Raw genomic sequence first — 15,144 nt, forward strand, 5'->3', positions numbered from 1 at the left:
CATCTCCAAATATGTGGCTCCACCAAACTCGCTTTTTTCTGAGTTTTCTTTTAAATTAACTTTTTATGCTTGGGAAAAAGACATATGTCCAACAAGTTCAGCCAATGAGATTTTAGTACATCCATAATACAGAATCCAGTGTTTTTCCCCCTCTCCTGATCACAAGTGTCAATCAACTGGATCAAAAATCCGAACAAAAACTTTACACTTCTGCAAAAGTGTCTAAGTTCTTTTTGAAACCATCAAATTATTCCCATCCGTAAACTTTGATTGGCTCATAATAAATATTTGTAAGGCCATGTGCAACAATCATCTTTTCACTGCGCATTTTGACCGGAATTCTGCCTGAAAAGGCGCATAAGTGCCCCATGAAATGAACATAATGCACCGCAATGGCAAAAATACAGTTCTCTTTTAACCCCTTCAGTGTTTAGAAACCCTGAGGCAGTTCAAAGAAGTGACATGCTGAAGAATCAGGTGGCTTCTGCTTGCAAGCTGGCTTCTGCTTGCAAGCTGGCCACTCTATGAGATTGAAGAGTAGAGATTGAATGATGGCAACGGCACCTTATATAAAGTCAAATTGTGAAATTAATCTGCACAGAAAGTTTGAAAAGTGACAGATAAATACACAAAGAAGTGTCTCTCTGTCTATCATGGCCGGTGAGACATTCTCTGGGACACACAGCTTCAGGCGTGTTTGATTCTCCCATTTTGAAAGATTTTGTGGAACTGTTCAAAAACTAAAAAAAAAAAACTGAATGTGTTCTCCTCCTAGAACAAGAAGCGGCAATATGATCAGGATATAGAAAACCTGGAGAAACAGCAGAAACAGACCATCGAGCGGCTGGAGCTGGAGCACACCGTCCGCCTGAGAGATGAAGCCAAGCGGATCAAGGGGGAACAGGAGAAGGAGCTCTCCAAATTCCAGAATGTGCTGAAAAACAAAAAGAAAGAGGTAAGAGGGCCGCTGGGTTCATGGATCGAGATGTCGGTGCTCTGAAAAGTTTAGATTTTTTACATTGAAACCTCTTTTTACCATGAATATGTCCCTCTTCATGATTCAACTTGTTAAAGGGGTTATTCCCAACAATCGACAATTCTCCCCAACCGTTCTAAAGACTTTGAATGGATCGGAAGCTTGTATGATGGAGTGCTGCTCCGTTCAGTCAGGGATTGGTGCCGCCATTATTGTAATTAATTGGTGGGGCCTCCATCAAGTGGACAAAACACTTATCCTTTAGGGTTTCCCATTGGATTCTAGGAAACCCCTTTGACACGGAGTGGACCTCCAGCTTGTATTAGCCCTTTGTGTCCACCTTGAATAGAAAAAAGCCCCTAATGGCTGTATTGCTCTGCATTATTTCATATTTATTATGATCATCTGTGCATAAAGCCACTCTGGTAATCATCCGATCGCTTCAGGTCCAGATGCTGTGACCTAGCAGCTCATCTCTACAGCGACCTCTGCAGGGGAAATGGGGTATTACATGACATTCGAATTAATGACCCAATAATATAAGGTTTTGCCAAGGCCTCTGTAATCAGGGCCAATCTAGTAGCTCTCCACCTGTGGCAGGATCTCAACACATGAAGATAGATAGATGGATAGATAGATAGATAGATAGATAGATAGATAGATAGATAGATAGATAGATAGATAGATAGATAGAAGAAATAATAGATAGATAGCTAATGAGAGATAGATCTATGGATAGATAATAGATAGATAATAGATAGATGGATAGAAGAAATAATAGATAGATATGAGAGTTAAAATGAGAGTTAGATATGAGAGATAGATAGATAGATATATGCATAGATAGATGATAGATAGATAGATAGATAGATAATAGAGAGATAGATAGATATGAGATAGATAGATATATGCATAGATAGATAGATAGATAATAGAATAAATAATAGATAGGTAGATAGATATGAGATAGATACTAGATAGATCTTATAATTGTTTCTACTTTGCAGGTCAATGTGAGATGTATTTTATTAGAATATATGTAATACCTCATTGAAATGAACGTATTTTAATGCCGTTTATTTGCATACCTGCAATAATGTGATATCTTATTTTCCTCTCCGCTCTTTGACTTGCATTTTGAGTCTTTCTTGAGCTTTTGACTTGGTGGTTGGGCCTTACGCTCTGGTGACAGCGGATATTTATCCTGGTACTGACCGATGGGTCTATGGTGGTTGGTTATTACTCTGCTGGACCTGTTTAACATATCGTAAGAGATTTATATTAGAGTTTTCTTATTTTTCGCGCAGAATTTGGATACTTCTTACCATTACGAAACGTCTTTCTCGCTTTGCTGAATTCTTTGTTACTTTGGGTGTGAGCAGTTTTCCATTTTATCGCACTACAAGTTCACATTTTACACAAACCTCTAATAAAATTGTTAGTGAATGTATCAACAATTGATACTTAATGGGCAGTAGATTTTAAGGCCCATAAAGTTGTTGGAAACTTGTGGGACATTATTATAATGTGTCCTGATTATATTAACCACGCCACTTCTAGTTAGCGTCTTATAACCCGTAGGTACAGAGGGATCAGGTGTTCCAATAATGGCTCCACCTTAAGATGAATGACGGTCACTTACCTTGGAGCAGAAATTGAAATGTTCCTGGGAGGACGCCCATACCACTATGGAAACTTTAGCATCTTTTATTTAGTACATGACATATATTTTTGTGAAAACAATGCTGTCATTTTTATCATTTTTATGCATTTTTCTTCTACAGCTTGCATCTATTACAGTACATTGCAAGCTGCTCTATAACAATTAGTGTGATCTCTAAGAGCCAGACCCCCTGCCGGCTCAGTTCCCAGCCCCTGAGATGACCGGAAGCTCATATCTATCTGATCATATCAAATCAGGACTTCGATCATGTTTAGAAGGAACCAGAAGCTGCTGAGGACTGAGCTGACAATTAGCCCAGCTGTCATTTTTGCAACTGAACTGCATTGAGCAGCATACAGTGTACCGTAATGCCTGCAAGCCAAACGGTTACATTTTTGGAGAGTCCATGAACAGAAACTGATTTCTAGATGATAGAGCCATGATTAGAAGCATTGTACGCACATCATTAACCCATCACACATATAAAAATCACCGCTTGTATGCCCCTTGATAAGACAGGGCACTCATGTAGGTACATGTAACCTTTCCATTGCCGTTGCTTGACTAAACAGCATGAACCTCTCTGCTATGTGAAATGTAACCCATAGAGGTTACAGCCTCCGGCATCTGTCACGTGGTGGTGCGGCTTTTACTCTTCCTCACGCGCTTGCTCTTGAGAAAAGGGACCCATTTCCCCACCTTCTGCATGCTTACACTAGGTAATAAATGAAGTGGAGAGAGCACCTAAAGAGCTGCGAAAAGAGCTTATGAAACGCAGGAGAGAGGAGCTTGCACAATTCCAGTACGCGCAGGTAACCGCAGACGCTTTGTGCTACTAAACCTAGAACAGTCGCCTAATGCCGTCCTGGTCATCGTGTAGTGACGTCAAGTCATCTGTCAATTAACACCTCGTGTCCCACTAACACTGCTGGTTTCTGATCTACTAACACCGTATAGAAATATGTTGTCCGCCTCCACAGCAGGTCGCGCAGACTTGTTGGTGTTGAGCTGTCACCGTTTTGCTTTGTCCGGTATATAACAGGTAGGTTGTCCTAAAGGACCATGATGTTATTGCAGGTTTTCGCCATTCAGAAAGGCATGGTGAAGACCTGTCATACCGAGCCTTCTCCTAAAGGCAACTATGCTGGAAGAGTAACTGCACTGTCACAAAACTTTTGACAGGTCATGGAAGTTTTGATCAGTTACTAAGACCCCAACTAGTGACAGAAATGAAGACACAAAAACATTTGATTATAGGAAGAAGGGAGCGGTGTCTCCCAGACATCTCCACGAACCTCATGTAAAGGCTCAATCTACCTTCGCCTCCACTGTCTCTTCAGCAGCTTTAGCCTGGCTGGTCTAACTTCGCCACCACTCTCTCTTCAGCAGCTTTAGCTTGGCTTACGCACACAATCGCATTGCACAGCTGAAATCAGCAGGGCCAAGGTGCGGCAAAGGATAACACGGCGCGCCGTTCCTAGTCCTGCTGGTTTCAGCTGTGCAGCGCGATCTTGTGCACAAGGCAAGTTAATTCTGCTGTAGAGAGAGTGATGGAGTGGCCCACTACAGGGACCGGCCCATCTGGCATTTGCCAGAAATGCCAGATGGCCAGTCCGACCCTGCCTGCGGATGTCATGACATGTTTTACCCTTTGCCTCTGTTTTGCAACTAGATCCACATCGGTAAATGACTTAGTGTTAGATTTACGTTTGTAACTGAGATGATATTTGGGAATGTCCCCTAATGTACATGGACACCTTGAAAGTCATTTCTTAAGGCGCTGCAGCAGGTTCCCCGTCTGACTGGTTAGACCAGAACTACCAGATGATAAAGTGGATTCCTCTATTCAGTCGCAGTATCAATACCTCAATAATGTGAGTTTGTGAAAGTGTCATTTATGTCCTGAAGACCACCATCAGCTTCCCGCTGGGTGCAGCCTCTCACTCTGTGGCCCTTATATTCTGATCCGCAGGGTGTCGCCCAGGTTATGATTCAGTCTTTTCAGCTTTCATCTTGTACGCTTTTCAACGCTCAAATGCAAGATGTAAGTGCTGCATGGCAGGATTAGGTTTGGAGTTGACTTTTGCATGTGCGAGTGCAGTGAACACGAGCTAATATATGGATTTGCATTTTTCTTTCTCATCACTGAAGTCTATTCAATGGAAATTTTACCAAAAAACTTGGTAATTACATTTCAGAAAGGTATGTGTAGATCCAGTACAAACAGCAATATAATCCTGCTGGGAATTAGTTTTTTTTTATTGAGGTCATTACTGTAGTCATGAGCGAATGTGCTTGGATAAGGTGTTATCTGAGCATGCTCATGTGTTAACCGAGTGTCTTCGGCATGCTCAAATAATATGTTTGCGGCCTCGCACATGCATGTATCGCGGCTGTTCAGCAACACATGCAGGGATGGCCTAACAAACAGGCAACCCCTGCACGTGTTTTGCGGATGTTCGAGGCATGCAACCACGGGGACTCGGACATATTTTTCGAGCACAGCAATGACACTCGGTTAGCACCCGAGCATGCTCAGATAACACCTTATCCTAGCACATTAGCTCATCACTAGTCATTAGAAATCTGGCACAAAACCTATATGGTGACGTGTAAGACTAGGAGATATTGAACTGTTTGGGGGACAGAAGCGCACACAGAGCAGTGTCGCCCGGTAAGGATAGTGACAGGCGGGAAAATGCGCTCATCTAGCGGTGTTGTGTGAAGGCGCGACACCTGTAGACGCTTGTAACTGCTGCTGCACAGTTGCTGGAGGAGAAAAACTTCTTCCATATGATTAATAGTAAAGGAGGATGATATCATGTTGAACGGATAAATGAGAAGCCCTTTGTGTTCCAAAACGGTTCTTTATTGTCCCAAAGCTTTTCGGCACCGGAACACAACGTTCTTCATTTAAAAAGACATTTCTATACCTTGACAAAGGTGCTGGTCCGGTGCCGAAAGGATTCCCATTTATCGCAATGCAGCCCGTTCATCGCCATATCCTCCTCTACTATTACACTAGGGAATGTTGGCCGATAGTAAGCGTCCGACCCTCACATCCGATCGTATTAGTGTTGTGTATTGCCACCTGATATTGCTCCAATTCGGATATATTTTGCAGGGTCAGGGCTAGTGATAGATGTTGCCATTCAGCTCTGATAAAGTAAGGACGTAATAGCAGGTGGTGACATATTTTGTGTGCGAGATGGTCAGTACCACTAGAGAAGTTGTCACATTTTTTAGACAAGCGAAGTTACTTGAAACTGATCGGGTCAGTATAATCCTGCAACTGATCAGGTCAGTATAATCCTGCAACTGATCGGGTCAGTATAATCCTGCAACTGATCGGGTCAGTATAATCCTGCAACTGATCGGGTCAGTATAATCTTGCAACTGATCGGGTCGGTATAATCCTGCAACTGATCGGGTCAGTATAATCTTGCAACTGATCGGGCCAGTATAATCTTGCAACTGATCGGGCCAGTATAATCTTGCAACTGATCGGGTCGGTATAATCCTGCAACTGATCGGGTCAGTATAATCTTGCAACTGATCGGGCCAGTATAATCTTGCAACTGATCGGGCCAGTATAATCTTGCAACTGATGGGGTCAGTATAATCTTGCAACTGATGGGGTCAGTATAATCTTGCAACTGATCGGGTCAGTATAATCTTGCAACTGATCGCGTCAGTATAATCCTGCAACTGATCGGATCAGTATAATCCTGCAACTGATCGGGTCAGTATAATCCTGCAACTGATCGGGTCAGTATAATCTTGCAACTGATCGTGTCAGTATAATCATGCAACTGATCGGGTCAGTATAATCTTGCACCTGATCGGGTCAGTATAATCTTGCACCTGATCGGGTCAGTATAATCCTGCAACTGATCGGGTCAGTATAATCTTGCAACTGATCGGGTCAGTATAATCCTGCAACTGATCGGGTCAGTATAATCTTGCAACTGATCAGGTCAGTATAATCTTGCAACTGATGGGGTCAGTATAATCTTGCAACTGATCGGGTCAGTATAATCTTGCAACTGATCGCGTCAGTATAATCCTGCAACTGATCGGATCAGTATAATCCTGCAACTGATCGGGTCAGTATAATCCTGCAACTGATCGGGTCAGTATAATCTTGCAACTGATCGTGTCAGTATAATCATGCAACTGATCGGGTCAGTATAATCTTGCACCTGATCGGGTCAGTATAATCTTGCACCTGATCGGGTCAGTATAATCCTGCAACTGATCGGGTCAGTATAATCTTGCAACTGATCGGGTCAGTATAATCCTGCAACTGATCGGGTCAGTATAATCTTGCAACTGATCAGGTCAGTATAATCTTGCAACTGATCGGGTCAGTATAATCTTGCAACTGATCGGGTCAGTATAATCTTGCACCTGATCGGTGTCCATGCTGGTACTTCTGCTGTGAGAGAGGGAGAGAGAGCTGCCTCCTGTACTCTGAGCTGACACATAGCTGCTGTAGAGACAAGACTTTAGGGAATACTGGAGAGGAAAAAAAGGATTGGGGTAATTTTTCACTTTATTTTTGTCTTTACAATGAAAGGCTTCATAACGAGCAAAGCTCACTATGGTGGGGAAGATCAATTCAGTGAGTTGCCATGAAGATTGTAATTGCTGCTGTATCCGGAGATGTCAGAAATCGCAGTGATCGCTCACTAAGCAGGATGGTGTGGGTGTAAGGATTGTGGAGCAGTTTCACGCAGGGCTCGCAGCCTGTTATTACCCGGCCCTCGCATTTCCATTGAACAGACTTCATGCTGGAGATGCCGTTTGTCTTCTCCCTTTCAGTACAGAACAATCTGCACTTCTGTACCGGAAGCGTGAAAGTGTGCCGTGTTCCCCTCCTTATATAGAATCTATCCTAAAAGAGAAAACTAAGCCTAGGTTATAGCAGCAGCCCAACTAATATAACGCTGGCTGATGGTAGAACTATGAATCTCCTTTAAGCAGAATTCAAGAGACTCATGCACATTCAATGAAAGTCGCTTAATCCCACTGATTTGGGGGATCCGACCACCATTAGATGCGTACAGGGTTTTGCCAACTCTACCCCCCTATAGAAAATGTCAAGGTTTAGAAAAATTGGCGGTTGGAATATTAATGACTGATCCTTTTAGGTTCCAGGTAGAATAAGCCACTGCCAGGTTTGTTGGGCAGCTGCTTTCTCTTCTCCCTGTAGAAAACACATGGGGCGGCCGATTCATCAAAGTTTTTACGCCACAAAAGTGGCTTAAACGCCTTGAAAAGTTTTTAACTTTGAGTTGTGCAAAAAGTTTTTGACTCTCGGCGGTGTCACGCCACTTTGGATCAGCATCGCCAAAATGGGTGGAGCTGTGGAGGGAGCAGGATGGGCGTGGCCTCATCTGCCCAGCTCATTCATGAAAAGTGCAGGCGTTTTTAAGCCAGGGAGGCTGCTCCAGTTCCACTCAGAAGAAGCTCCTCTCAATAAATTTGGTGTCTCTTCTACTCCATGAGTCTGACGTAGCGCGAGCTTGCACTACACTAGTCTTGGTGAATCAGCCCTACGAGCTCCTAGCCAAGCCCCTGTGTGTGGGAGTCAGGGAAGATTGCTGTCCGGCAAGAGAACATTCGGCCAACAGCGATCTCGTACAAGGCCAGCTTTAGGTAGCACGCTGCTGTCCTAGCGTTCACGTGCTTCACTATGGGGAGAGTGTAGTCATCCACTGCCAGACTCCTCTGCCATCGGCTTATCTGCCTGGTCATTATTCCCCCGACTTCATCTATTGGGCTAAATTCAGGAGGCCCCGGTGTACTTTAGATGGTGGGTCCTACTGAAAGTGTCCTACACAGAGTTATCACCTATTCATGGGATAAGTTACATCTTATTGATCAGTGGAGGTTCGACCATTGGGACCTGCGCTGATCAGCAGAATGGTGACACTCCATTCATCCTCTGTGAGGCTGCAGGAGAAATGCGAGTGCAGCGCTCGCCAGCCCCATAGGGAATGCATGGAGCAGTGCTCAGGCATGCCACCCCATTCTAAAGGAGATTGAAGTGTCCTTTTCTGCCGATTGATGCTGATCCCAGCAGCCGGACCCCACTGCTCAATATTTTATCAATTGCCCTGTGGATAGCTAATAACTTGTCTTGTTTAACCCCTTTAATGTTATGCTTTTTGCTTTATTAGAAGTCCTTCTTTGATTTATTTAATAAGATCTAAGAATTAAAGTAACTTTTGCAATAGATTATTTTAAAAGAAAAGCAAAGAAGAAGAATCAGGCATGTTGTAGTCAATATGCCTGATCCTTTGTACTTCAAGGCATTACAGACCATAAGATCCACACCCGATAACGCACCCAAACAACTGTTCTTGTTTCTTGTATCTTTAAAAGGTTCCCAATGATTTTGCATCGGTGATGATTTGCTTAGTTTTGTGCAGTGTCCTTGGGTGATTTTGGGGAGTGACAATACCTGCGTGCTGTGCCACTGACCTTTTACCAAACGAGGCAACAACTTGTTTCATAATGAAGTATTAATTAGGATGTAATTTGACTCAGGAACAAGAGTTTGTGCTAAAGCAGCAGCAGGAGTTGGATGGATCCCTGAAAAAGATCATTCACCAGCAGAAGATGGAACTGGCCACCATTGAGCGTGACTGCCTGAGCCGTAAACAGCAGCTCATGAGAGGTGGGTACATATTTTATGAGAGGTGGGTACATTATTTTTACATGTCCGTTATTTTTAGATAATAAAATTGCAAAAAGTTTCAGTCTCCAATCTTCAGTCCTTCATCCATTTTCGGACCACTAAAATACAGTTTGCAGGCTGGTCAATGGTTCAGATTTTTCACTGGTGGGATTGTCCCTTTCTGTAATACAGGCTGGATGTATATAACTTTTGTATCCAGGGTGCTGGATGCTGGGTGCTATATATAACAGCACAGCTTCTATCCTGCACTGATTTCCTTTTCGTGTGCTTCCCTATAGAATTTTTTTCTCTCCTCTCTCAGATACTGTACATGCTTTCTAACCTGTCCACACTATACATTTGGACAACTCGGCTATGAAGGCATGCTGAGAGTTGTCGTGATGACCCATAGATAATGCATATATTTCACTACAGCGCGAGAAGCTGCTATCTGGGAACTTGAAGAACGACATCTACAGGAGAAGCACCAGCTACTGAAGCAGCAGCTGAAGGATCAGTACTTCATGCAGAGACACCAGCTTCTGAAGCGGCATGAGAAGGTACGGCGCCCATGGGGGAAGACGTCCCTATCTGTATCTACCATATTGTTTTCCTTTGTTGTGTGCATTGGGGTTTACCAGACAATCTGCGGTGTGTCCTCTGATCATGGACGTCTTCCGTCCCGTCCTGTAGGAAATGGAGCAGATGCAGAGGTATAATCAGAGGCTGATAGAGGAACTGAAGAACAAGCAAACTCAAGAGCGGGCACGGCTGCCCAAAATTCAGCGCAGTGACGCCAAGACTCGCATGGCCATGTTCAAGAAGAGTTTGAGGATTAACTCCGCGGCTTCTCCAGAGCAAGACAGAGAGAAGATAAAGCAGGTAACAGACCTATCGCTTCACCTGCTGAAGGGGGCGCTGTAGAGCGGGCTTCATTAACAATCTGAGTATCTGTGATCACTTCAATCTGTGTTACTAATTTGTAATGATTTGGCACTAGTGATGAGTGAACGTGCTAGGATAAGGTGTTATCTGAGCATGCTCGGGTACTAAATGAGTGACTTCGGGGTGCTTGAAAAATATGTTCGAGTCCCCGCGGCTTCATGTCTCTTGGCTGTTAGACAGCCGAAACACATGTAGAGATTGCCTAACCAACAGGAAATCCATCCATGCATGTGTTGTGGCCATGCAGGCGCCAGGACTCGAACATATTATTCGAGCACACTGAAGTCACTCGGTTAGGACACGAGCATGCTCAGATAACACTCTATCCGAGCACACTTGCTCATCACTATTGGGCACATGTTACGGCTGCAGACAGCGTCCAGGTCATCTGTAAATGTAGCACTGCGTCTGTAGACTTCTGTACCAGCGCTGCTTGCTCTTATCAAGAATCAAGTGCCCCAAAATCTCTGACAATCCTAAAAGGCTGTGGGGGGTTCTGTCTGTGGGGGGGAGGTTGTTTGTGGGGGCTTGTGTCTGTTGGGGGCTTCTGTCTGTGTGGGGGGTTTTGTCTGGGGTTTTTTTGTCTGTGGGGGTTTTTTGTCTGGGGGGGTTTTGCCTGTGGGGGTTTTGTCTGTGGGGGGGGTCTGTCTGTGTGGGGTTTCTGTGGGGGGTTTTTCCTTTGGGGATTTTGTCTGGGGGGTTCTGTCTGTGGGGGGTTTTGTCTGTGGGGGGTTCTGTCTGTGGGGGTTCTGTCTGTGGGGGTTCTGTCTGTGGGGGTTCATGTCTGTAGGGGGTTTTGTCTGTGGGGGCTTCTGTCTGTGGGGGGGTCTGCCTGTGGGGTTTTGTCTGTGGGTTTTGTCTGTGGGGGGGTTCTGTCTGTAGTGTGTTCTGTCTGTGGGGGGGTCCTGTCTGTAGGGGGGTCCTGTCTGTGGGGGGGGGGGGGGTTCCTGTCTGGGGGGGGGGTTTCTGTCTGGGGGGGGGGTTCTGTCTGGGGGGGGGGTTCTGTCTGGGGGGGGCTTCTGCCTGTGGGGTTTTGTCTATGTGTGTTCTGTCTGTGGGGGGGTTCTGTCTGTGGGGGGTTCTGTCTGTGGGGGGGTCCTGTCTGTGGGGGGGGGGGTTCTGTCTGGGGGGGGGTTCTGTCTGTGGGGGGGTTCTCTCTGTGGTGGTTTTGTCTGTGGGACACTGTTGATGCCCATGGTGTGATGGTGTAGACACTGTGGCACGGCTGCAGAAGCTAAAAGTGGCCACAAAGCAGCACTTACAGTACAACACTATTACTTACCGTTCTGACTATTTAATGCACGTCACAAACTAGGACATAAGTATGTATGACCCCAAAATGAATACCCTCCGTGCCAGGCATCGTAAATAAAAACCCACCTCAGGCCAAACCTTACCAGACAGCTCAGGCCCTATATACCACCTCCAGGCCAGATGTCCCCTGTATACTGACACACCTACATATACTGACCTCAGACACACATTTTGTATTCTGACATCAGTTACAAGTGAAAATCAGCTGAAAATGTCATTGTTTTTGCAGTTTGCTGTCCAAGAAGATAAAAGACAGAAGAACGAGCGATTAGCTCAGCATCAGAAGCACGAGAACCAGATGCGGGATCTGCAGCTGCAGTGTGACGCCAACATCCGGGAGCTCCAGCAACTGCAGGTATGTGGCGTCCTGCAGACAGCGAGGCGTCCATCCTGGGGTGGAAGTCTGAGATCTGCTCTCCACAGGACACAGCGGCTTCACTTAGGGGGGATAACAAGTCGGCCGGCGCTTGTGTAACCGAAACTGCCCCCGCCTGGGATCGCACGGCTTAGATGCCGCTGTCTGAGAATGATGGCCGCATAAATGTGATCAATGGTAGCAACTGGCGATATGTCTGACCGCTGCGGTTACCTGTAGATGTCGGCTGTATAACACAGGCAACACCTGATGTGGGCTCAGCTCCTGACATGTACATCGCACTTTGAGAAGAGGTCGTTTTCTTGATCACTACTGTACTCTGAATAGAGTATATTATTTCTAGCCAGTTAATAAAATACCATAATACGGTCAGATACCCTAGTGATAAGGTGATGGGGCACAATCCGACATAGACGATAGCATTGTGTAATGGAGCACGGCTGTGCATGTGAGGCCTCGTCACCACCATTATCAGGATATTTCAGGTCCTAGCGGACCCCTCTATAACCATGTAGATGTCTGCAGTGGAGACCTGTTATAACTTGTGGCTAATTTGTTTTTCGTTCTTGTTTTTAGAATGAAAAATGTCACCTTTTAATAGAACATGAAACTCAAAAGCTGAAAGAGCTGGATGAAGAGCATGCGCTGGAGCTGAAGGAATGGAGGGAGAAGCTAAGGCCACGAAAAAAGGTATTCTACCCGAGCCGCTTGTCTGGCCCGCTGTGACCACACACCTAGAGGGGTGACCTCTTCAGAAATCTTCAATTTTCTATGAGATCCCTCAGCTGTTCACCCCCACATGCCAGCCCTCGCACAAGCAAAGATTCTGTAATTGTCCCGTAACTGTTCTGAATTGCTTGTAGTTTGCTGCAATCCACCATACAGTTACCTGCCAGTGACGGCACTGGAGTTTTACCCATACTGTCCGCAGGAGGAGCCGGCTGTAATACACAGCTGATATCCTGCTACGTGTGCTGGGAACAAGAGCCGAACTCATGCTGGGGGGCAAAAGCCGAACTAGTGCTGGGGGGGGCAAAAGCCGAACTAGTGCTGGGGGGCAAGAGCCGAACTGGTGCTGGGGGGCAAGAGCTGAACTAGTGCTGGGGGGCAAGAGCCGAACTAGTGCTGGGGGGCAAGAGCGGAACTAGTGCTGGGGGGCAAGAGCGGAACTAGTGCTGGGGGGCAAGAGCGGAACTAGTGCTGGGGGGCAAGAGCGGAACTAGTGCTGGGGGGCAAGAGCGGAACTAGTGCTGGGGGGCAAGAGCTGAACTCGTGCTGGGGGGCAAGAGCTGAACTCGTGCTGGGGGGCAAGAGCCGAACTCGTGCTGGGGGGCAAGAGCCGAACTCGTGCTGGGGGCAAGAGCTGAACTAGTGCTGGGGGGCAAGAGCCGAACTAGTGCTGGGGGGCAAGAGCCGAACTAATGCTGGGGGGCAAGAGCCGAACTAGTGCTGGGGGGCAAGAGCCGAACTAGTGCTGGGGGGCAAGAGCCGAACTGGTGCTGGGGGGCAAGAGCCGAACTGGTGTTGGGGGCAAGAGCCGAACTGGTGCTGGGGGCAAGAGCCGAGCTGGTGCTGGGGGCAAGAACCGAACTCGTGCTGGGGGGCAAGAGCCGAGCTCGTGCTGTGTGTGCTGGAGCAAGAGCTAATTCCGATTATAGCACTTTAACCTCTCACGTTCCGCTGTCAGCAATGACCGTGGCATGTGAGAAGTTTGTCAGAGGAAGATCTCTCCCTCTGTCAACCCAAGGGTACCTCCGCAGCACGATCGTGGGATGCAGATTAGTTGCTATTTCATCTAGAGGCCTTAGAATGATTTGCTTATTATCTGCCATACACCAGAGGTGGAGGCAACCTGTCAGTCAAACGCTGCATAATCAATATAGTGTATTTATCAGTGTGATCAAAGGTTCAAGTCCCGTTGTCAAAGCCCCCAAATCTTAGATTTAATATTTAAAAAAAATATGGTATGTAAAAAAACAAATGAATTCCTCTCAAAAGCACAAGACGTCTAGATCACCTTTTACCTTCCTGCAGATTCTCTGATCACCATAAAACTGTTGTAACAGTAAATGATAGCAGCAGGGGGATGAGGGGGATGCAGCTGCAGAACGTGTTGTGAGCCTGCATGTAGTGAGAGGGGCAAGAATTAGGAATTTTTCTAATTTCCTCACCCAAATTTGCTGCTGTTACAATGATATTTTTATTGATAGGCACTAGAGGAAGAATTCGCAAGAAAACTTCAAGAACAAGAAATTTTCTTCAAAATGAGCGGGGAATCTGAATGCCTTAACCCCACAACACAGAGTCGGATTTCCAAGTTCTACCCCATACCAAGCATGCATTCAACCGGGTCTTAACCACATCTGTTTTACTGCTGGTTTTATATGCTTTTATCTCAGCCATGTCACTTTTGGAACTTTTTAGAAAAAAGCATGGGTAGACTTTCATTTTATTATTATTATTATTTTATTTTTATTTTTTTTTCTTAAACTGTTTTTAGTCTGTTTTTCTGGTGTTTTTCTTCTTTTTTTTATGATATATAAATATATAAGTTGCTTATTCTAAATTAAATCAGATGTATTGTTTGTACAGCGAGGACACAAGGCCGCCTGCGAGAGGCGCTATGCAGTATCTTGCGTTGAGCGAAAAAGTTGCAAAAATGGCCATATTTTGTATAATATTTAATATGCAAAAGAAATTGCTTTCATACGGAGGTTCATATCAATTTTCATATCGGATTAGATGCATGGATTGGATAACTTTCAATATCACACCATTTTATTTTTGGGGCCCTGATTTATAGTATAGGACCATTCACTGCTGGTATCAGTCTGTAATGCTGGATTATACAGATCGAGATTCTTATGGATGAACCTATATAATCTGGGGAAACCAGCAAGACCTAAAGGCCATCTTCCCCATAAAGAACAATGGCCACCCGTTTCCTGATTGTTTTGGCTTCTGCAGTGTCCCCGACTCCTGGATGCCAATCTCCTTACTTATACATATGATATCGCTCCTATACTTGTATATTACTAAGTGAAAGCTAAATGTGGTCCTGTATAGGAGAACGCACACCGGACATTTTCCTTCCTAGACCCAGACTCTCCTTCTATGCAACCATTGTACTTTACGGAAATTTAGCGCCGGGCTGCGGAGCCGTATCGCACATGCTCGGTGTCATC

The 15,144-nt window shown here is 45.4% G+C and overlaps 1 protein-coding gene across 2 annotated transcripts in view; it reads left to right on the forward strand.

The window, feature by feature from the left end:
- The window catches only part of SLK (STE20 like kinase), a 50,648-nt gene extending 36,183 nt beyond the window's left edge, over positions 1–14,465 (forward strand). The window contains exons 12-19 of one of the 2 annotated variants that reach the window (XM_077258513.1): positions 776–955; positions 3,359–3,451; positions 9,195–9,324; positions 9,760–9,884; positions 10,018–10,206; positions 11,813–11,938; positions 12,536–12,649; positions 14,170–14,465. In XM_077258513.1, coding sequence (XP_077114628.1) covers positions 776–955; positions 3,359–3,451; positions 9,195–9,324; positions 9,760–9,884; positions 10,018–10,206; positions 11,813–11,938; positions 12,536–12,649; positions 14,170–14,316 — 1,104 coding nt within the window. In that variant the 3' untranslated portion in view covers positions 14,317–14,465. The remainder of the gene's footprint in view (positions 1–775; positions 956–3,358; positions 3,452–9,194; positions 9,325–9,759; positions 9,885–10,017; positions 10,207–11,812; positions 11,939–12,535; positions 12,650–14,169) is intronic. The other variant, XM_077258514.1, reaches the window with a different exon arrangement.
- Positions 14,466–15,144: the final 679 nt, after the last annotated feature.

This window comes from Ranitomeya variabilis, chromosome 4, assembly GCF_051348905.1.
Source record: "Ranitomeya variabilis isolate aRanVar5 chromosome 4, aRanVar5.hap1, whole genome shotgun sequence".
Classification (NCBI taxonomy): Eukaryota; Metazoa; Chordata; class Amphibia; order Anura; family Dendrobatidae; genus Ranitomeya; species Ranitomeya variabilis.